Source organism: Bos grunniens, chromosome 9 (assembly GCF_055505025.1).
Source record: "Bos grunniens cultivar Pamir isolate PY7600 chromosome 9, Bosgru_T2T1.0, whole genome shotgun sequence".
Lineage (NCBI taxonomy): Eukaryota > Metazoa > Chordata > Mammalia > Artiodactyla > Bovidae > Bos > Bos grunniens.
Genome location: NC_141173.1, coordinates 84,597,023 through 84,620,955, shown reverse-complemented (window position 1 = coordinate 84,620,955; position 23,933 = coordinate 84,597,023). Strand labels below are relative to the sequence as shown.

The following is a 23,933-nucleotide window of genomic DNA, read 5'->3' as shown; positions in this document are numbered from 1 at the left end:
TATTTTAATATTGGATAGAAGTTCTTTTCATGTATGAGAGAAGCTTCAATTAAAGGGAAGCTGAGACAGTAGGAAAAGTTGGGAAGCTCTGAAAATGTAGACAAGAGGAAAACTTGTGCCTCAAAGCCAGGACTTCTGACATTTAAGATTAATCTTAGAAAGGGGCTAGTTTTGTCTTTGATTCTCTTTCTTGCCAGCTGCGGTCTCAGTCAAAAAGCAGAGAGGACTGACTCTGAAGTCAAACCTAGTTTTCAAGCAAAAGAGTGATCTAAGGAGACTACTTTCTCAAGATAAATAAGACAGGAAGCACACACTGACTAAGAAGATCAGTTCTTGAAGATGTGAACCTGTGGGGGAGGAGGCTTGTGTCCAGAACAAGGTTGGAAAAGCTTCTTCAAGTCAGTCCAATGCATGCAACCATGAGATAAATGCAGAACGAAAGAAAGGGCTTTAGACCCAGAGACAAAAACCCTAGATTCTTGAGGTGATTCTTCTCCTAGTAACCATCTGTATTGACCTAGATGAACTTGGGTGAGTTCCTTCTTTCTAATTCTCTCAATAGAACAAACATTTATCAGGCAGCAATTATGTATGTTCAAGGCACCAGGCTGTGAGCCAGAGTTTCCCAAGGGATGGAACAGGGACTAGAATCTGATGGGTCCCGTCTCAGAATTAGTGAATGGGGATCTCTGCAGATGAGTAATACCTGGGTGATTTTTAGGCATATTTGAAGTTGAAAACCAGCTTTCAGCAAGAGAATTAAAAAATGGGTGAGACAGAGTTTGTACCCTCAAAAACATTCTAATTTCTTTTCATTTTAAAATGGCCTTTGTACCAGGTGATTGCTAAAAGCTTTGATATTGTTTATTTTCTTTTTTTAACTTAAATTTATTTTAATTGGATGCTAATTACTTTACAATTTTGTGTTGGTTCTGCCACATTTTCTAACCGTATTAACATTTTACATGTCTCTTACTTTAAAAAGTATAATTTTAACTATTGACCTTTTTCTACTCAGGCAGCCATTTTTGATGTCCTCTGAATAAGCCACACAATTTCTTAGTTTCAGAGTCTTATTTGGGAAGAAGTGAAAAAGTAAACAGCACTCGTGAATGTTACCCTAATGATTTTCAACAGCACCCAGGGAAGCGTGGGATCTGCAGTCAATGAACTAGGACCTGCTTCTAACTAGTTATGACCCTGGGCACACAAGTATGCCTCTCCAGGCCTTAGCTTTCATGTTCTAAAATGAGGGATTGTGTTATTCAGATGATAAGGTCTCTATGAACTCAAAGTTTCTATGGTTCTATCACTCTTAAATTTTTTGAACAACATCTGTGACACATGTGTCATCTGTAAGCTCATATCAGAGTTTTTGGAAATCAAAACTCATATGTACATGCTAAGTCGCTTCAGTCATTTTCAACTCTGTGGGACACTGTGGACTGTAGCCTGCCAGGCTCCTCTGTCCATGTGATTCTCCAAGCAAGAATACTGGAGTGGGTTGCCATTTCTTCCTCCAGGGGATCTTCCCATCCCAGGGATTGAGCCTATGTCTCTTCTGTCTCCTGCATCGGTAGGCAGGTTCTTTACCACTAGCGCCATCTGGTAAGCCACAAAACTCACATACCTGAACATTACTCTTGGGAAGCTTAGAAACTTGGGTAATCCATCCACAGGAATCCCACTGATTTTATGAGTAAATCATCTCCTGCATTCATTTATTCCTCTCTACTCCCGTGCAGCTGCTCTATTCATACCCTTTGAAATTCCTCATTTGGACCAACACAGTAGCTTTCTCACTTCTCTCTGTTTTCAGTTTAGGTTCACTATCCTTGTCCACACTGCCATCATGGTTATCTCTCTGAGACACCAATATCATGACATTATTCACCACTTTAAATGCTTCTGTGGTTCTCCTATATTTAAAGCCCAAATCCAAACATTTAGAATAAGTTCTTAAGGAAGTTCCTTACCATTTACTTCCAGTGTCCTCAACCAATCTCATTTCTGACCATATCTCTACCAGGCCCTTGTATTTACCAAACAACCCCATATAGTTGTTCCATGGTTTTCCCCAAAAGTACTACATGCTTTCCTGTTTCCCATGTTCTACTTTCTATCTGGATTTTTTTTTTTTTTATCTCTGTGTCTGTCTAACAAACTTCACAACTACTGTAAAATTTGTCAGGCAGATAAGGAGATGAAAGAAATTCCAGATAGAGAGTAGAGCATGGGAAACATTTATTAAAATAGAGGCTTCCCAGGTGTCTCAGTGGTAAAGAATCTGCCTGCTAATGCAAGAGAGGCTGGGGACTCAGGCTCGATCCCTGGTCGGGAAGATCCCCTGGAGGAAGAAATGACAACCCACTCCAGTATTCTTGCCTAGAGAATCCCATGGACAGAGGAGCCTGGTGGGCTACAGTCCATGGGGTCACAAAGAGTCAGTCATGACTGAATGACTAATCACACTATTAAAATAACTATTTTCTTTTATATTTTTACATGTTTCTTCCCTGATTATTTTCAGATAAAAATTATAAAAAGAAAAACAGGAACAACTGGTATACAAGAATACTCTTTGAATACACTTTTATTTATATTTAAATAAACTTTTAATATGGATGATGGAAAACTTTTAAGAGCTTTAAGTGTACCTTTGACATGAGCAGTAACAATGTAAATAAATATTGAAAAAGACGTGAGTTAATCACTCACATTTTACACAACAGGCACATTGCAGAGGCCAATGTTCGGGATAAGGTTGACAAGTGAGACAGTTCCTACCTGTCAGATCTGCATTGGGCCACCATCCCAAGTCACAGGCTTTGCAGGTGAATTCATCTTGCACATACTCATTCTCTTTGCAGGCAGTGCAAATCCAGCAGCAGCTGACTTCCCCTTTCCGTATGACCTATAACACAGGGATATTTCATATGCCTTAAATTTAGTTTCTCCAGACAGCCTTTCTTTTTTCAGATGAGGACTTGCTTTCATACTGTAATTTTTTTTTTTTTGAAGACTAACTTTCCAAAAAAATTGTACACATTGAGGAACCTCAAATACATGGATTGAAGTATACCTCATTGCAGTAGAGTTCAGATGTGAATTTCAATTCACTCCATGTTGGATTTGGAGGCTTTTCCATAATCATTTCTTTTATAAAGGGAATTAAACAGTTGAATGCTATCATTATATATATATATATATATATATTAATATGCATTAATAGTTCTCAGAAAAGTAAAAGTACATTTCTCTTTTTCATACTGTTATGTTGTAAGCTCCCTGATCTTTACTACCATAATGTCTAATATGTTGCTAATCCTATTGTTTAAAATATCATTTCTAATACTCTTTGTTTTTCATTTTTTAAAATCCATCACCATATATCATCTCATGATATGTACGTTTTCTTTTAAACCCTTTTGTATGTATTTATAGTAGGCATCTTAATTTGACTATTAATTCCATCATCAATATAATATCTAGGACTATTTCTATCCCTTGATTTTCTTTCTGGTTATGTATCACATTTTCTCACTTTCTTACAGGCCTAAGTTTTTTAACCAGATGCTGTACATAAGGTATAGAGTGCTGGATTTTTTTCTTGAAGTATTGGCCTTTGTTCTGGCAGGCAGCCTGGTTACTGTGGCTCAGTTTGAGCCTTGTTTTTCCATCTTTTAGGGCAAGTCTACAATATTCTCTAATCTAGGAATAAGTGAGTGAAGTCGCTCAGTCGAGTCCAGCTCTTTGCGACCCCATGGATTGTAGCCCACCAGGCTCCTCCATCCATGGAATTTTCTAGGCAAGAGTACTGGAGTGGGTTGTCATTTCCTTCTCCAGGGGGTCTTCCCAACTCAGGGATTGAACCTGGGTCTCCTGCATTGCAAGTAGACGCTTTACCGTCTGAGCCACCAGGGAATCCCCAATCTAAGAATAGTTTACCCTTATTATAAAGTGTGACCTTGTTGGGCTCTCTGCTCATCTCTGTGTATTCAGCAAGGTATCTCTACTCTGGCTTATGGAAACTGGGAAAATTCTTGGCCTTATGGGGCCTCTGGGAATCCAGAACCACAGTCATTTTTCTTTCCTTGGACTTTCTAAATTGTACTATACTCATGCAGGGGGCTTCCCTGGTGGCTTACATGGTAAAGAATCTGCCTGCAATGCAGAAGACCAGGGTTCAGTTCCTGGGTAGGGAAGATTCCCTGGAGAAGAGAATGACTGCCCACTCCAGTATTCTTGCCTGAGCAATTCCATGTACAGAGCATCCTGGCGGGCTACAGTCCATGGGGTCACAAAGAATAAGACACAAATGAGTGACTGACACTTTCACTTCATACTTATGCTGCTGCTGCTGCTAAGTCGCTTCAGTCATGTCTGACTCTGTGCCACCCCATGGACAGCAGCCCATGAGGCTCCTCTGTCCACAGGATTCTCTAGGCAAAAATACTGGAGTGGGTTGCCATTTCCTTCTCCACCATACTTATGCAGATAGAGTCAAATACTGATGGGAACTCATACACCAACTGCTGGAACTCTTTTTCTGCATTGATTCATTCTCTTCCTTTCTCTGCACTACTGATTCTATCTGCCTTGGCTCTCCTAAACCTTGGTTTCTGTCTTCTTAAATTATCAAGATAGCCAAACTCTGTGTTCTTTCTCACTAAATAACAACCAGGAAATTGCCTCCAGACAGAATGCCTGAATGATTTTAGGGTTCACTTCTCTGTTTCCTTTCAATTCTTTGAAATCAAGGTCATACACTGTTTTCCAATGTCTGAACACAGTTATTTCATATATTGTGTCAAGTTTTCTGATTGTTTACAGCAGAATGCTGTCTGAACTTTTTTATTCTCTCTCGGCTGGAAACAGAAGTCTTTCCCTAACATGTTCAGTCAGTTTAGTCATTCAGTTGTGTCCGACTTTTTGTGACCCCATGGACTGCAGCATACCAGGCTTCTCTGTCTATCACCAACTCCCAGAGTTTACTCAAACTCTTGTCCATTGAGTCAGTGATGCCATCCAACTATCTCATCCTCTGTCATCCCCTTCTCCTCCCGCCTTTGATCTTTCCCAGCATTAGGGTCTTTTCAAATGAGTCAGTTCTTCACATCAGGTGGCCAAAGGATCGGAGTTTAAGTTTCAGCATCAGTCCTTTCAATGAATATTGAGGACTGATTTCCTTTATGATGGACTGGTTGGATCTTGTTGCAGTCCAAGGGACTCTCAAGAGTTTTCTCCACCACCACAGTTCAAAAGCATCAATTCTTCGGTGCTCAGCCTTCTTTATGGTCCAACTCTCATATCCATACATGACTACTGGAAAAACCATAGCTTTGACTAGATGGACCTTTGTCAGCAAAGTAGTGTCTCTGCTTTTTAATATGCTGTCTAGTTTGGTCATAGCTTTTCTTCCAAGGAGCAACCGTCTTTTAATTTCATGGTTGCAGTCACCATCTGCAGTGATTTTGGAGTCCTCAAAAATAAAGTTTCTCACTGTTTCCATTGTTTTCCCATCTATTTGCCGTGAAGTGATGGGACCTAACATGTTTGACATTATCAAATGTTCTCCTATGTAAAGTCAGAAATCAAAGAGCAAATATTGCCATAGCTTAAAGTCATATACACCTTATCCTTTGTGAGGATAAAATTATCTTCTTGTAGATCGGGTCAAAATGTATTAATGAGCCACTATTTTAAAATTACATGAAAAATATATCATGACAGTATATTTTCAGAAACTGTAAAAGGTTTTCTTTTTCTTCTTTTACTTTCAAATAACTCTAGAAAGTATACTCAAACTGTCTTTCTGAAAATCCACATCTATCCTCAGAGTAAGCATGACAATTTGTACTGTATTCCAAACTATAAATTTTTCTAATGCTATGGAAAAATTTAAAAAGTAGTGCTTTATTATTTTAATTAGTATAAGAAGTGCAAAATAATGTCTATCTCTTCAATCAGCTTTATCTTTTCCCTAACTATAAAATAAATACTTCAAATTAGACAAATTCTAAAGATAATAATTCTAAACAAACATATTTATGCAAGATGACTAGTGAAAAATAGATCCTATGGGTGACTGCCACATGGAAAAATACTTAAAATTAGGTTTTGAATGGCTGAATAAGTGCATAAAAAATGATTAGCTTATACATTTATCAAATAATGAAAAAGGAACTGCTCAGATAGAATTTTTTTGTTATTCCTTCTTATTTGGCCACCAAATATTTGCACTTTTGACATATATCATCTAAATTATGGGACTTGTCTTTTCTGTCTCTCAGCTACCCCTCCAGACTTAAGATTCCCTGGTGGCTCAGATGGTAAAGAGTCTGCCTGCACTGCAGGAGACCCAGGTTCCATACCTGGATTGGGAAGATCTCATGGAGAAGGAAATGGCATGCTGGATTTTGGTCCCTGCCTCTAATCCTGGCTTTAATTACTTCTCACTCCAGAGTAACAGAATGCAATTGCCAAGACTATCACTGTGGGCTGTGGGCTCCTAAGGGAAGGGAATCATGCCTTACTTTCCCTGTTTTCAGATCACAGTCATCAAGAAATGTGCCAAGAACGCACAGTAGGTGCCCTCTGAATAAGGGTTGAGTTGAATCTTTTTTAAAAATGTAATTAAGCCACTCAAGGAACTTTAGTGCCTCCCTTTTCTAATATCTTCAAAACATAAGCTCTTTGATCAGGCATTTACTTAGACCCCAGTCCTTGTTTCTGCACCTGAGTCTGATTGCTAATAATTTCTTACATAAGTCCACCAAACAGACATTATGTCTTCAGTAGTGTCTATATAACTGTTTGTTTTGGAGGGAGGTTTCAAGTAGGGCAGATACATCATTTGATTTATTTTTCATCTGACTTTCTTTCTACCATTTGGAGAACAGATTTTAAGGAGGGCAAGAGAGAGAGAGCATATGTTGTTTAATCCATGGTTTTAATATGCAACAATATAGTAAAGAAATAAATATATTTTAATAAACAAAAAAATATTCTTTTCCATTCAGAGAACTCTCTTTCCTCCATCACTTCATCTATGTCACTACATTTGAGTCCTGACACAGGCTCCAGGAAGTATTTCTGGTGCAGTGAACCCTTCGAAACATTATCTTATTTAAAAATCCTCTGTAATTACTAATAAGATATAGTTGGTATTTTATTACCACAAGTTAGTCAACTTTTGTCCACTAATTGTGTCACATGTATATGATGGAAGTAGTACTGTTAGTCGCTCAGTCGTGTCTGACTCTTTGTGAACCCATGGACTGGAGCCTGCCAGGCTCCTCTGTTCATGGGATTCTCCAGGCAAGAATACTGGAGTGGGTTGCCATTTCCTCCTCCAGGGGATCTTCCTGACCCAGGGATCGAACCCAGGTCTCCTGCATTGCAGGCAGATGCTTTACCATCTGGGCTGCTGGGAGGACCCACACGTATATGATAGATACGCTGCATTCAGATACTTAAAAAATTCTTAAATTATTGTCTCTTATGTTTTCATCTCCTCATTTCACAAATATTTTAAGTTATTTTTATATTTTTACACTAAGTGATATTTCTTTTGCATGTAGTATATAGCCAATAACTGAATAAAGTATTATTTCATTTTTGTTACAGTAAGACACTTTTTATGACAGCTCTCAGTCATGATAAGAGATTTAATGTTTCATTGAAATTTTCTTTGAAGGACCAAGACTTCCCAAGACACAAGAACTGTTTTGATTCCTTTTACATCCTATGTACTGGTGCTCTGTTTATTGTTAGCAAGACTAGACGACTTGCTGCTTCACACAAGGCTATGATTCAATTCCAAGTACACTGTAGGAGTCTTGTTTGTGCCATAGAAAATCAAGTGTTCTTTTTATGAATATGTTTCCGAATAACTTGAAATGGATTTTTTTTAGTTTAAGCTTTGTTTAGAAAAAGGGTAAAAGAAAGTAAACAGCATCAGGAGAATATAATGAAGGAAAAGTAACAATACATTAAAGGAAACAGAGACATTTTCTTCAGGAGGAAAATGCCTGGAAAACTAAACAGAATAAAGACTTGGGTCTTACCTAATTAGGTCTGTAGGAAAACCAGCTGCTGTTTAGGTTTCCTTTGCATTCACAGTGCTAGCACAGTTCTTGGCACATATTAATTATTCAATAATTATTCAATAATGTATGTGAAAGGAAAGACAGAAATAATAAGGAATAGGATATAAACAGGAGAAATGAAAATGAAGAATTTAAGAAAACAAAAAATAGGAAGGATTGAAAGCTTGGCAAGGACTATAGAAAATATCAATTTAGGAAAATCCCTACATTGTAATTTATTACAGGGAAAATGTAACAAAAATCATATACGAATAAAAAATGATCACAAAAATGGACATATATTGAACCAGACCATGTGTGAGGAACTCTGTACAGAATTATACTAACGCTCACAACCGCTCCATGGAGTGAAGTTACTTATGTATATTTTGCAGGTGAGGAAACAGCTGCAGAGGGGTCAGCAGCTTGTGCAAACCTCAGTCACATCATCTCCAGTTATTATCAAGATCTAGGCTCTTCCTCAGAGAAGGCAATGGCACCCCGCTCCAGTACTCTTGCCTGGAAAATCCCATGGATGGAGGAGCCTGGTAGGCTCCAGTCCATGGGGTCGCTAAGAGTCGGGCACAACTGAGTGACTTCACTTTCACTTTTCACTTTCATGCACTGGAGAAGGAACTGGCACCCCACTCCAGTGTTCTTGCCTGGAGAATCCCAGGGACGGGGGAGCCTGGTGGGCTGCCATCTATGGGGTTGCACAGAGTCGTACACCACTGAAGCAACTTAGCAGCAGCAGCAGGCTCTTCCTAGTGTAAAAACAGTTATCACAGTGATGATATGTTATACCAAGAACCAAAACTACATCTCAGAAGTTGGCAGATATTTATTCACTTATCCAACCTTTATTTAGTGGCCCAGTGTGCCAGACATGGTACGATACATAGGGACAGATAAATGAAAAGACTTGATGATCACTGAGGTTAAGAAGCTCAAAACTCTGACAGAGTAGAGTATACCGATAGAAGAATGAATGAAATGCCTCTGCAGGGCATATGCAGTCAGTCATTTAGCCATTCATTCATTCTCATTATGCATGCAGAATGCCAGGCGCTGCATCAAGGGTAGAAACCATCAGTGAATAGATCATATCCTTATCTTTGAGAAGTTCTCATTCTAGAGAAAGGCTTTGAGAAAAACACAGCAAGAAAGAGGAATAGGGTTCAGGACAGGGATCAATAGGAGGCAAGAGGCCTAGGAATCAGACTTTAGAGGCACTTAAACCTTTCAGCATGTGGGGTCCACCCTGCACTTGCAAGATCTTGAGTGGAGTCAGGGTGGGGGTGGGCAGATCTCTTTAGTGTATGTGCAGTAGGCTTCTGACTTGCCTCATCTTAGTCCCAGTCCTGTTAGGGAGGAGGCACATGGAACTGGGGATTGCAATTTTACCTGTGATGGTCAGGTAAGGCTTCACTAAGATAGGTCATTTGACTCCATTAAAAATTAATTTTTTAAGAAAGATATGCCATTTAAGTAAGGACTTAAGAGCAGGAAAGGAGGAAGCTCTGAATACATCTGGTGAAAGAGATTTCTATGTGGTGGGATCAGCTAGAGCAAAGATTGCAAGTAAGAGCTCTCGGCATACTTATGCTATTGCCTTCCTCCTCTACTTTTCTCTATGTGGGTAATGTGCCAATATATATTTACTTTAAAAAGACTTCGGGCCCTGCTTCAGCCACAGCCACCTGCAAAACACAGGAAATCTGCTGGGCTCCTTCTCTGCTTCATGTTACATGACTCAGCAGCAGCTTCTATCAGCACCTGTCTCCAAAAGTGGCAGACAAGCTAGATCTGAGGCCAAAGTGAAAAGAAGAAAGTGTTAATCACTAAGTTGTGTCCGACTCTCTGTGACCCCATGGACTATAGCCGGCCAGGCTCCTCTGTCCTTGGGATTCTCCAGGCAAGAATACTGGGGTGGGTTGCCATTCCCTTCTCCAGGGGATCTTCACCACCCAGGGATCAAACCTGGGTCTCCTGAATTGCAGGCGAATTCTTTACCATCTGAGCCACCAGGGAAGCCCACCAAGGATAAAGTGATCATCAAAAAGTTCAGTATCCAGGAGACCAGCTTAAATACTGGTCGAAGCTTGAGACATGAAGCCATCAGAGTGACTGTGAATAAATTAATGATGATTCCATAGAATTTCTCATCATAACCAGTAAAGTTTCCTCTTCACCCAGAGAGACTATAGTAATTTCATGATTTCACATACATAATAAAACCCACAATATTTTGTCTTCAACTTTTTCCAAAATTTTAGCAAATATGGTTTTAGTAGCTGGGGCAGATCACATCATTATTATGCAACTATAAGCTTCTCAGATAAATAATTTTTAATATTTCTGTGTGCAATTTTTATTGAGACTCTGCCATCCTGCAGCGGACTTTGGAAGATATTACACAATGAAAGAACCATGTCTTTATTTCATTGGTTACATTAACTATCAGTTCAGTTCAGTCACTTAGTCGTGTCCAACTTTTTGTGACCCCATGGACTGAAGTATGCCAGGCTTCCCTGTCTATCACCAACTCCCAGAGCTTACTCAAACTCATGTCCATTGAATCGGTAATGCCATCCAACTATTTCATCCTCTGTCATTCCCTTCTCCTCCTGCCTTCAATCTTTCCCAGCATCAGGGTCTTTTCTAATGAGTCAGTTCTTTGCGTCAGGTGGCCAAAGGACTGGAGTTTCAGCTTCAGCATCAGTCCTTCCAAATGAATATTCAGGAGTGATTTCCTTCAGGATGAACTGGTTGGGTCTTCTTGCCATCCAAGAGACTCAAGAATTTTCTCCAACACCACAGTTCAAAAGCATCAACATTAACTATGAACAACTTAAAACTTATGGGTAGTTTGCTTTGATTCACAGAAAGAGGAGGCTGAGGAGGACAGGACAACTGTAGTTGATGATGTTATTGCTAATTTTCTTAGTTAGTCTTGTAGCCATGTGAGAATTGCCTTTATTCTTAGAAAACAAAAGTTGAGGTACGAAGTTTCATGATATTTGCACCTCACTTTCAAATGGTTCAGGGAAAAAATAGTCAACTCAGTCCTAAAGTATACAGTCTGTAAAAATAGGTGTATAGGGGCTTTTTTTTCATGTATATAAGGTGTATTTTACTATATAATAATATGGCATATGTAATGAAGAACCACTTATGATATAGTCCATGTTCACATAATGTCTCCGTAATTCTATCTTGATTGGCCAGGTCAGAAGAGGGGAAAGTGGGGGTCTCTACTCTCCATGACAAAACTCCCAAATCCAGTTTGGTTCAGTTCAGTTCAGTTCAGTTGCTCAGTCGTATCCAACTCTTTGTGACCCCATGAACCAGTAAAGAATCCAAAAACAAACTTAAGGGAAGAAAAAAATAAGAGAAGAGAAGCGAAAAGAAAGAATAGGAGGCCAGTGGGAGCAAACTTCAGGACCCTTTCCCTGGGATTCTCTGTCAGTTTCCCCATCTCTGTCAGTCTCCCAACTGCCTTCTAGTATTTATTGCCTCCTTAACTCTAGATTCTGGTTTCCCTTAGCATTTTTAAAGTGGATCTCTATTTATAGTTTTGTTGTGAACTGTTGAGAAAATAAGCTTCAGCAATTGAAATTTGTAGGAATTATGCCAGTTCATATAATGAAAGATGGTTGAACAACATGTGGCTGTGGGTTGATAAGAGCTTTGGGTTGGCTCTAAGCCCAGCTCGGCATTTGCTAGCTGAGAAAGCTTTGGACAAGTGACTCAAGCCCTCTGGGCCTCTGATTTCTGATCTGTAAAATGGGGTGATAATACCTCCTTTAAAAGCATTGTTTTAAGGAAGAATTGAAATGATGTCAGTAAAGCACCCATTATTGTACTTGCACAAGGATATGCTTGATAAATGTTAGTCTCCCATCTCTACTGCCTCTCTGCTCCTTTCTTTCACTTTCACTTCTTTTGCCTCTCCACCTCTTCTTACCTCTTTCCTGCCTTCCCTACACAGAGGAAAACAGCAGCAGGCTTGGTGTGGGAGACCAACACACATACCAGGCCCTTGCTGTTCACTTGCAGACCCATGGTCTACATTTTATGTGCTAATTCAGATTCCTTTTGCCTGACCTGTGTCAGGCCCTTGGCCATGTTCTTGGGCGTTCTGGACCCTTCTGCAACTCCACCTCAGTTTCTACCACTACTGTGTCATCTTAAGGCATCCCCAGGTGGCTCTCTCTCCCGTGGAGGAGTCACTGGGGTCCAGAACTGCCTCCATTGCACTCACCACAGCAGGAGCTATAAGACCCACAGCTGCTTCCCCTCCCTCACTGCTTCCAAATCTTAAGAAGATCCACCTAACAGGACAGGTGGCTGCCCCAGTAGCTGCCTAGAGGCATCAGGTAACGTCACTTCCTGTGAACAAACGTTGACCGTGGGAAGCAGAAAATAGAATAGCAGGAGTGTATACATTTTTCTCCTTTCTTTGTTCCAATAAACAGTCTGAGAAGTCTGTCCAGAGATCTGGTAAGGCTGAGTTGTGCTCAGTGAGGCAGTGTCCTGCCCAGCGATGCATAACCTCAGTGGGGGAGGTGTTTTTCCATGCTTCCATGTCTCCATTCCCTTTTCCTCTCACTCCTGCTTCCCTGGGATTCTGTCTCCCAATAAAATATTAGCACTTGAGCCTTGCTGAGCTTTCAGGGTTCAAGAGAACCTGAGCTAAGGACTTGTGAACTACATTTTCCAGGCTCACTTTCCAGTGTCTTCTCCATAGGGTTGGAAGAATGGGAGGACCTAATGGGAGACTGAAGAGCCAGAGAGAAGAGAAGCCTCGTATTGAGGCCTCTCCCTCCTCCAGCTCTGGACGTGTCTCAGGTAGTATCTACGACCTTCCTTGTGTCGCTTTGGCCCTGGGGTGGGAGTAATTCCTGCCGCTGCTCATCTTTGAGTTGCATCAGCGCCCCCTCTTACTTTTATAACCAGTTTTCTTTTTTTTTTTAATAATGTAAAACTCCCTCTGTTGAACCACCTAGTGTGGGTCCTTTCTTTCCTGACTGTACCCATAAAACACAACAATGAAAGTTTGATTTTATTTACCTCTGTTTGTGGTATGACTGAAATCAATTTCTCCTTCCTAAAATATTATATTTGTAAAATATTTATATTTCTAAAAATCAATAACATAAGAAAACTGGACTTTTAGCTACTTCAAAGGGAATTACCATAAGAAAGCTTTATGGGTTACCATAAAACAAGTCAAATGATTATATCAGCATTTGAAGTGACATTTGACATTTAAAATGAATAATCCTTTCCCAAAGGTTATGCTTCTCAGTTAATACAAGTGCAAGCCCTCCCATCACCTTTTACGTTGCTTTTTTCCAGTCTCTGTAGTGGCTACTGAGAGATCTCGCTCTGCATCCTGAACCTGCTAGGTGGCAAATCGACAGTGGAAGAATATAAATGCTATTACTTGGTAAATGGGATTTGGATATCATTTGTTTCCCATGGTGCTTATTTTAAACAAACAAACATCCCCCCTCTCCTCCACTCCAGATGCTACTGAGAACGGGCATACTTTCATCCTGCAGGGTACATGGTATTACAAAAATTGGACCCCAAGAGGTTTTCATTTTTAGCTAGTGCTCTGTAGTGACTCAGCAATGATTTCTGGGATCTCCTTTGATAACACTGCATGGGCGTAATGCAAATGTATGCCAGAAATACTTGAGCATCAAGCTTAGAGATGCATGCAGACAGCCTTTCCTCTGAACTGGGGCCTGGGGGGAGGGTTTATCTCTGGAGCATACAAATGGGACTACACACGGCAATGTGAGCTCCCGTTCACGGCCTGCCAGCAGTCAGAGTAACAGGAGGGAATTCTAAAAGGGAGCTGGAGTGCAGAGCATCTTCAGGATGATTTGTTTTCTCTTGCCAGGGTTTTGCTTGTTTATTTGTTTTCTTTTGTTATATTCTGAAAAACCAAGCTTTGTAGTTCCATAAACTTTTTTGATAGTAGTTTTCTGCACTAAAGATGAGATTCTGTCACCCAGGCTGAGAAGGAGGTCTGAGATGAACATGTGACCTCCTGTGGGTCATCAGTCCACCACCAGTAAAGCTGCTCAGTAGTGTCCAACTCTTTGTGATCCCTTGGACTGTAGCCTACCAGGCTCCTCCATCCATGGAATTTTCCAGACAAGAGTACTGGAGTGGGTTGCCATTTCCTTCCCCAGAGGATCTTCCCAACCCACGTCTCCCACGTTGTAAGCAGACGCTATTTACTGTCTGAGCTATGAGGGAAGAAGAGCATAAAGCCCAGGGCTTCTGGGTTGTCCCAACCATAAGACTTTAGGTCACAGAGGTCCTGGTTTTCCCAACCATCCAGAGAAGAGGACGAACCCAGAATCTTGCGGTCTGACATCCTGTAGCAAGAGTCAAGGACAAGTTTTAGGTTTCTCCCGGTTTCAGAGGATATACTCCTAATACCACAAGAAAGCCTCATGTGAAAAATTCCACCTGCATAAGAATCAGAAGTGGATTCTTGGGGAGAATCTGCACTGACGTATGGCCCACACGCATTGGTTTGGTTGGAGCCACTCTTACACTACTGACATGCTTCTACGATGGGTGTAAACCAATGATGTCTCCAAGTCTACCAATTGCCTCATACTACCCTATTCAGGTAGGAATCCTCACCTAAATCTTCCCGTGATACAACTCAAGGATTAACCATGGGCATGGCAGGAGGCCTCCAGCACACTGTCATAGCACTAAAATAGAGTTCATTCTGATTGGCTAGTTGTCATGACAATTATTGTTGTTCAGTTGCTCAGTTGCATCTGACTCCTTGCGACCCCATGGACTGCAGCATGCCAGGCTTCCCTCTCCTTCACTATCTTCCGGAGTTTGTTCAAATTCATGTTTATTGAGTTGATGATGCCACCCAACCATCTCATCCTCTGTTGCCCATCTTCTCCTCCTGCCCTCAATCTTTCCCAGCATCAGGGTCTTTTCCAATGATAATTACTAAATATTTTTAATATCACATCTGCAGAGAAGGCACTGACGTTTGAAACTACAGTGAGTTGCCTCAGGAGTTCTTTTCATACTCAAAGTGACTGATTCTCTTGAGAGTTTGAGTCCACCTGCACAGCTCTTCTTAGATGTTGTGGGTCCCAGATCCTCCACCTTCTTTGTTCAGTAGGGATAAAGTGGTGGATCCAGCAGCTGCAGCAACACTATTAGACTCTCACCCTAAAGACCCCTGAGTATATTTCTCAGGGTGAACTCCATGAAAGGCATAGCAGCATGATGGCATGGTAGGAGAGCAGGAGCCTCACACAGTATCCATTCCAGCCCCAGCTGTGCTTTGTGACATTTATGTGACAGTCCTGTCTATTCCCAGAGATGAATCACAGAAAATTAGAGACGAGAAAGGCCTATTAGGTCATTTAATCCACACTTCTTCCAGTTCACAATCACCCCTCTATGCTCCATTTCCTATTGCATCAGCCAGTTTGGTTTTTAAATAGCATGGGATACAGAACGTGCTCTTTCCATGTCTTCTACACCAAGACTCCTCTCTACCTCCATTCAGTCAAATGCCCAATATAGGATGTTTACTTACTCTAGTTTTAAATACACAGTGATATCACAGTCACTCACTTGCCCCAACCTGGAAAGTTTCTGGGAATAATTAGAAAGTGAGGACTCTCTTTTGGCTGGAAAATAGTTTCAGGAAAATGAAAGAACTTTGTAGAGAAAAGAGAAGTGGTAAGCAGTGCTCCTGTTTTACCTCATTTCAACTTCTTTTATTTTAGTTTTACACTTATTTGACATTGCTCAGCTTCTGCTTTCTTCAACAATAGCTAGAACTATGACTAAGCAGTATCACTGGCTTTGGCTTCCAAGTTTCCTTCTGTTTCAATTTTTAATTTGATTATTCATATCCCCTTGCTTTCTTTATTGTATTTAAGATAACAGCTCATCATTGCAATGAAAATAAAGACTATTCTAAATATCCCAGTGGTTTTCCTATTTCATTTTCCAATCTTGGTTTGTCTTCTCAATTTTTGCTAAACACAACAGAAACAATAAACTTAGCACACCCTTTCTGGACAGTCTAGTTAAAGAAAAATGTGTTTTTCCTCACTTATGCACAGGCAAGAGGTCTCCTCAAGGACACTGTCCAAGAATGCATCAGTGACTGGCTTACCTTGATTTGACCCTTTAGGCAAGGCTCACTGCATACAGACCGTACCACTCCACTCTTGTTCATTTGGATTTTGTAATCATCGATATTCAAGACCCCTTCATGCCAAGTTCCAACATGTACATAGTCATAGCGATTGGCTTCTGTGTACTGCAGATTCATAATATCATACCTACAAAGAAAACAACATGTGTGTCTTGGAGCATATGGACATGATGTAGAAACTAAAGGAATTTGGTAAATAGATAATAATAGAAGAGAAATAAAAGTTAGAAACATCCCATGTCCTCACACGAGCTACTGTCAATATTTTAGTTTATTTAGTTTAGTTATGTGTCCTGTGATTTTCCAAAATGTGTATTCCATACTTCAGTCTCTGTATCATCCATATTTGTTAAAGGATATATTATTCTTGTACTTTTCTTTCTGTGTATTCTTGAAAATAATTCTGTATGTGCTGGGTTGATCACCATATCCTTCTTCTTTTTTTTTTTTCACCAGATTATTCTTTGATCAAGTAACAGTTCTTCAGAACATTAATTTTTAGCTTAAATACTTTTATTCCAAATTTCTTTTTCACATTCAATTGCTACTTTAATTACACTGGATTAAAAGAGGTGAGTCTTATCAAGTCTGGAGTTTTACCTATTTTAGGTGCTAATAGAGCAAGAAATCTGAGAAATGCATCTTTAATTAGCAAGGATGTTGAGGATTTAACATTTTGAGCATTGACATTTAAACTGGTCTCTTCCTTGATTAGGGCAAACATTTCTGAATCCAAATAATCGGTGTCAGCTATTTCAGTTATTTAAACGCTGCGATGCTACACAGCAGTAAAATCTCCATTTAGAAATCTTCTGTGTGTGTTCTGGGGGCCAGATTCATTGTTTCCCTGTGAAGGCAGTAGAGAGTATTTTCCAGTTTGATGGAAAAAGCACAAGATTTGATGTTAGAATGTATAAGCTGAAATCTCTTTTCTAATATTTTACCAGTAGATTGCACGACTTTGGAATGTCATTAAACTCTTTAAGGCTCATGGGCTTCTTGTGGGAATTTACTTACATAGAGTAGGTTAAAAAAAACTGCTTCACGATTGAGAGAAATGTATATAAAAGACAACATCACTATATCATATTAACATTTGTAGTACTATTATTATTATTTATATGCTAAAATACTCTTGTCACTTCCATTCTATAAGAAAGCGAAAACATCTTTGTGTTGTCACAGCCATTTTCCTTTTTCATCTCTCTTCCTCCTCCCCACTGTGTCCCTATCTATGTCATGTCATCCTGCAATTCTTTCCCTTCAAACCTGATTCAGACTCAAAATCCTCCTCAGCCCAACACCCCAGGAAGCTACTACCCGTCAGCCTTGGTTGTCATCTGAAATCTACTGGCTCTATCTGGCTTAGTTCTTTATTTTGTCACTGTTTAGTCACTAATTCATGTTCGACTTTTTGTGACCCCATGGACTGTAGACTGTCAGGCTCCTCTATTCATCGGGTTCTCCAGGCAAGAGTATTGGAGTGGGTTGTCATTTCCTTCTCAAGGGGATCTTCTCAACCCAGGGATCGAATCTTCATCTCCTGCTTGGCAAGCAAATTCTTTACCATTGAACCACCAGTTCTTTATCTAGACAACTAATATCTTTTCAAAGCTTTGCTGCCTGTTTTTAATAATGCGCAAATGTACCCTGATACCCACAGGATTGCTAGTGGCTTCTCCACAACCAGATTCTGGCAGTTTCTATAAATAGCAACCCCTTAAAGGAAAAGGGGATTCTAGGGGAGTAAAATCCACTTTTCCACTTTTGCTCCACTTTTCCAGATGAACAAAACTTACCTGGAGTAAGAAGAGAGAATGGCGTACCTGGAGGGCATTATTCATGTCTCTGCTTTCTGATTTTTGGTAATAGAGGGTTCTCATTCCTCTGGTTGCTGAGACAAACCAGAATGTTCTCAGAGTAGCTCTCTGACTGATAACCACATGGGTATTAACTGCAGGCTGACAGCTTGCACTCGTCCGGCTGATCAATGATACTAACCTATACCTCCAATATTTTTCCATTTTTTACACTCTTTACGGTAGGTAGCTCAGTTGGTAAAGAATCTGCCTGCAATGTAGGAGACCTGGGTTCTAATCCTGGGTCAGGAAGATCCCCTGCAGAAGGAAATGGCAACCACTCCAGTACTCTTGCCTGGGAAATCCCATAGATAGAGGGCTACATACAGTCCACGGGGTTGCAAGAGTCAGACACGACTTGAGTGACTAAGCCATCTAAACCACCAACCATGGTTACAGAGCCTACTGTGAGTGCTTAATATGAGTAGTTTCCTTTTTCATTTCCTTTCATCTTTATGTTTTACTACATAGTTACATTGTTAAATCTCTTTATATACTTTCAATGAAGGCTTAGGTATAATGCTAGCTTTAGAATATCTTTTTCCTATAAATCGGTTCCTTAAAACTTATATTTCACCTTCCCCATTTCAATAGGGAGAAGGCAATGGCACCCCACTCCAGTACTCTTGTCTGGGAAATCCCATGGACAGAGGAGCCTGGTAGGCTACAGTCCATGGGGTCACTAAGAGTTGGACACGACTGAGCGACTTCCCTTTCACTTTTCACTTTCATGCGTTGGAGAAGGAAATGGCAACCCACTCCAGTGTTCTTGCCTGGAGAATCCCAGGGACAGAGGAGCCTGGTGGGCTTCCATCTATGGGGTCGCACAGAGTTGGACATGACTGACTTAGCAGCAGCAGCAGCATTTCAATAGGGGAAATCAGTTCACACTTTATTAGCATTTAGAAACTGAAAAATTCACAATATCTTGGCATGAAAACATATTTTGAAAAAGTCCCAAAAACTAGAGGGAAAAAACAAAAAACAAAAAACGATGATACCAAGGGGAAAATACTGACTTACTAAAGAGAGGCCTTCCCCTGTGCAGTGTGTGGTAATGAACACTGCTCCTTTCTCTTGGCCCCACAGTCCCTTCTCAGCATGTTGGTGCTTATTTAGAATATCCTTATGCTGTAAATTACAAGTTTGTTGTATCCTTTCAATGCATTCAATTTCTGTTTCATGATGATTAACTAAAATAATTACAAGAGGGACCAAAAGCATGAATGGTGATGTGACAGGAGGTAGAAACAGAGGGAACTGGTTGAAATAAAAATTGAACACAGATTAAGCTGACCAATTTCAGACATGAGGAAATGATCCTTGAAAAGGCACCCAGGGGGAAACTCATGATTTAAATACTTAATTAAAAATGAAGGAGAAACAAGCTAAAATTGTGGGTCTATATTTTAGATGATTTACAAAGAGAGAGAGGAGGTGGAAACCTTTATCTCTGCAGTGGGGTAAATGTACCTGGCCCTGTCCTAGGCACATTGTGTATGCTATAGAATCATGAAGGAAGGTCTCCATCCCCAATCCAATCCTTTACAGAGCTGGTTTGAAGTAGAACCCAGGATTACAACATGGGTTTAAAGGTGGGTGGGAGGAGGTGGTCAGTGTTCTGCATCTTAGACCCACTTGTGCCATCTGGTACCACTTCTTAAGGTGCTCAGCTCCTGGATGCCTTCCACATGCCCAGCCCCTGCGTCACTCCGTCCTTCCCACTCTCATTTCCATCTAAAGTTGCTCCCACCTAACTGGCAGCCTGGAAGGAATCTGATACATCCATGGCTTTAATTGCTGACTATTACTATATCATTTATCCTTCCTGGAGCTGTTGGATTTTAGCAGGCAGAATCCGCTGAGGCCCCACAAGGCACTCGCTAAATGTAGAACTTTAAGCTTCCATGAAAGGAAGAGATATGTGGAGAATTATTTAGGGTAAAATAGTCTCTTACAGTCCCTTTGAAATGACATTAAAAAAGATGTCAGCAACTTTGCCTAATTTTTAGTTCAGTTCAGTTGCTCAGTCAGACTCAGTGTCTGACTGACTCTTTGCAACCCCATGAATGACAGCACACCAGGCCTCCCTGTCCATCACCAACTCCCAGAGTTCACCCAAACTCATGTGCATCGAGTTGGTGATGCCATCCAGCCATCTCATCCTCTGTCGTCCCCTTCTCCTCCTGCCCCCAATCCCTCCCAGCATCAGGGTCTTTTCCAATGAGTCAACTCTTCACATGAGGTGGCCAAAGTATTGGAGTTTCAGCCTCAGCATCAGTCCTTCCAATGAAGTAGCTAAAAGGCAATGCGATGTGGCAAAAAGATTACAAGTCTCAGAATCAAACGGCACTGCCTCTACTCTCTGGGTGATTTTAGGGGAGTTTCTTAGTTTCTCTGACACTCAGCTTTATCATCTGTAAAAGAAGATAATAATATGCCTGTGGCGATGAGGATTAAATGATTTGCTGTTCCATTTTATCACAACATATGCTTTTCTAAAATCTCCCATTCTGCAAGCTTTCATACTGAAAGATAACAGGGCTTATGAGGGGAAAAAAAAGAGAGAGATTGTGGGTATTCTGTGCAGCAGCCAGACTGAGGGCCTTTTTTCTTTCCTGTTGTCGGTTTTAATTTTTATCCCAGTATTCTGATCATCCTTTGCCTAAGAAAATCTCTATGAATGAACACAACTACTCTTTATACTGATATCATCTTCTACATACCAATTACATAGGGACTAATTGGTGTTATAAAATCAAGTACTGCAGAGGAGACAGTACATAAAATGACTTGGGAGAAAATATATGTATATACATTTAGTTAGATTTAATTTTCCTTTGCTTCTTGATTAATTCTTTGGAAGCCATAGAGACTCAGTATGAGGCAGAAAATTCTTTTCTTTCTTGTTCCAAGAAACATGTTAGTTGGAACATAAGATAGCCTGAGAAAAAGGGACACATATGGTTCTCTTCATATATTAAGCTCTTTGAGCAGATAAGATTAAAATATTCCACAAGCAGTATGGCATTGGGATTGATCAATCAGAACATGCTGACCAGATGTTGGCAGTGCCAGGGAGGGTTCTGCTGTTCGGGTATACTCACTCTGGTTTCTTGGGCTTGCAGGAAGGTGCGGGCCTTCTGGGGAAAGAGCAAAGATGATAGTGGAGTGTGTTTTATAATGCCATTTCCATCTAACATTAGCCCCATCTTTTTAGCTGTCTAGTTGTATCTACCCTCATGACACCCAGAAAACACGTGACCAAAAAGAGCCAGAGTGTCCATCTGTCTGGCTTAGAGAGGATCACAGGATTATTTGGATCCATTACGGAAAGGTCTGCTTTACCTTCCAGGAGCGTCCCCTTTCTCATCAAACCACACCTCCTCTCCAGACACACCGATGAACGTGGACTTGATGAGGAATTCCAGGAGTTTGCTGCCATCGATGGGCTTCATGGCATCGCAGAGGCCCACGTGGCCGGGGCAGAGGGCCTGATGCATGTTCTGCAGCCCGTGCGCCATGGCATAGATGGCATTGATGACAAACCCCATCTTACTGTCCTGGACATAGTTCTCTTCTAAGCTTTCATTGCCTGTAACATAAAAACAGATTACTTCCAAGGTTGCAGTCATGAAGTCTAAACCTGCATGTTTAATTCTCAAGTGCTTTTCAGGGCTCTCAGAAGAAGACAAAGCCAAACATACCTGTCTAAGCTTTGTATTTGTGACTAGCTCTAGATAGATAGTATATTCTATCTTCAAATAGTTTATTCATTTTATTTTCTGAATTCAATAATGGCTTTATAACATATAAAACAAACACCATAGTGGTAAAAATAAAGAACATTTGCAGATTGCAAGGAAATCCTTAAAGAGCAATGAAAATAACTCTTATTTCCTCTGGGTTCACAGAGATTTATATTAAAAGTCTCCCTATATCACAGTCCTGGAAAAGTGTTTTTTTATATCTTTTGTGACAATCCACAATCCATCATAATTCAGTTTGTGTGTTATCTAAACCTCAATATTTTATTTTGATGATTCTACTAATCTTATCATCTCTAAGATCACAAAAACCAAGAGTGAAATGAACTGGTTAGTATGAATTTCTTCTTATATATGATTTGCTATACAGAAATATTTGAATAAGATTTGCTAATTATGGAGATCCAACCAGTCCATTCTAAAGGAGATCAGCCCTGGGATTTCTTTGGAAGGAATGATGCTAAAGCTGAAACTCCAGTACTTTGGCCACCTCATGCGAAGAGTTGACTCATTGGAAAAGACCCTGGTGCTGGGAGGGATTGGGGGCAGAAGGAGAAGGGGACTACAGAGGATGAGATGGCTGGATGGCATCACCAACTCGATGGACGTGAGTTTGAGTGAACTCCGGGAGTTGGTGATGGACAGGGAGGCCTGGCGTGCTGCAATTCACAGGGTCACAGAGTTGGACACGACTGAGGGACTGAACTGAACTGAATTATCAGAAACTCAGGCAAAATGCTTCTTGATGGAAGAGTCACACTACATCTTTAATCTAAACATTTAGTTTTATCTCTGAATTTCAAAAACTCTGCCATTATTCTCACCCATGTCACAGATGACAGCCTAAATAGGCCATTAGACCCTAAAGTGCCTGGGCTGGATAATAGCAGGATATTTTAGGAACTTAGAGAATTTGAAATGTTTAGAAGAAATGGTAAAGAGTTTTTTGACTTTGATGTTGAGCTTGAGATTAAACAAGACATTTATAAAGAGTTCTAAGACTAATCTATTTAGGTACACTTGAAAATGTAAAAAATATACATTTGTATCTATCCTGTGAGTAAGATTTGAAATATCCAGGCCAGGTTGAGGGGGGAAAACTCAATTTTAACTCATCTTCCAGTGCTGCTTAATAGGAAATTGTTAAGAGTGTGATTTTCTAGTTTTCCTAATTGAAACAAATAGGAGCAAGAGAGGCAGAAAGGGCATTTTAGAATCAAACTGTGCAGAATAAGTATAGAAGTTATATAAAGCAGAAAACAAACATCCTCCTTGCAACAACTAAGCAGCCATTGAAATAAGGTGATTTATGTCACCCAGAACCCCTGGATCTTAAATGTTAGTTTGCTTTTCTATTATATCAGGATATAATAGAGATAAATTAATACCATATATCTGATAAGTTTTAAATGAACCTTTAAAGACTGTTTGAAACCTCCAAGTGTTAGAGTTAAATGTTAAAGCTGTTAGAATTAGAGAAGCAGCAGTTAAAGAAGAAAAAAATAGACAAAAATTAGATGACAAAATAACCTTCAATGTAGCAGTTACTTAAAGAGTTCTAGCAACTATTAACAGAGAAGGCGATGGCACCCCACTGCAGTACTCTCGCCTGGAAAATCCCATGGACGAAGGAGCCTGGTGGGCTGCAGTCCCTGGGGTCACTAAGAGTCAGACACAACTGAGCGACTTCACTTTCACTTTTCACTTTCATGCATTGGAGAAGGAAATGGCAACCCACTCCAGTGTTCTTGCCTGGAGAATCCCAGGGACGGGGGAGCCTGGTGGGCTGTTGTCTATGGGGTCACACAGAGTTGGACACAACTGAAGTGACCTAGCAGCAGCAGCAGCAACTATTAAAGGAAAGTTCTGCTAAAACCATCCACTTGAAGTGGCTGCTATTAAAGTCAGCCCTGGGAGCAAACTGTAAGAAAATATGTGTTCTTTACCAATTGGAAAGTTTTCTACTGGGGACAAACCTTATGAG

General features: G+C 40.3%; 1 protein-coding gene across 1 annotated transcript in view; it reads right to left on the bottom strand.

Annotated features, from left to right (window-relative positions):
* The window catches only part of GRM1 (glutamate metabotropic receptor 1), a 468,587-nt gene that overhangs the window by 48,404 nt on the left and 396,250 nt on the right, over positions 1-23,933 (bottom strand). Inside the window, exons 11-13 of the mRNA XM_086316176.1 lie at positions 21,531-21,777; positions 16,282-16,450; positions 2,788-2,914 (exon numbers count right to left, since the gene is read on the bottom strand). Coding sequence (XP_086172302.1) covers positions 2,788-2,914; positions 16,282-16,450; positions 21,531-21,777 — 543 coding nt within the window. The remainder of the gene's footprint in view (positions 1-2,787; positions 2,915-16,281; positions 16,451-21,530; positions 21,778-23,933) is intronic.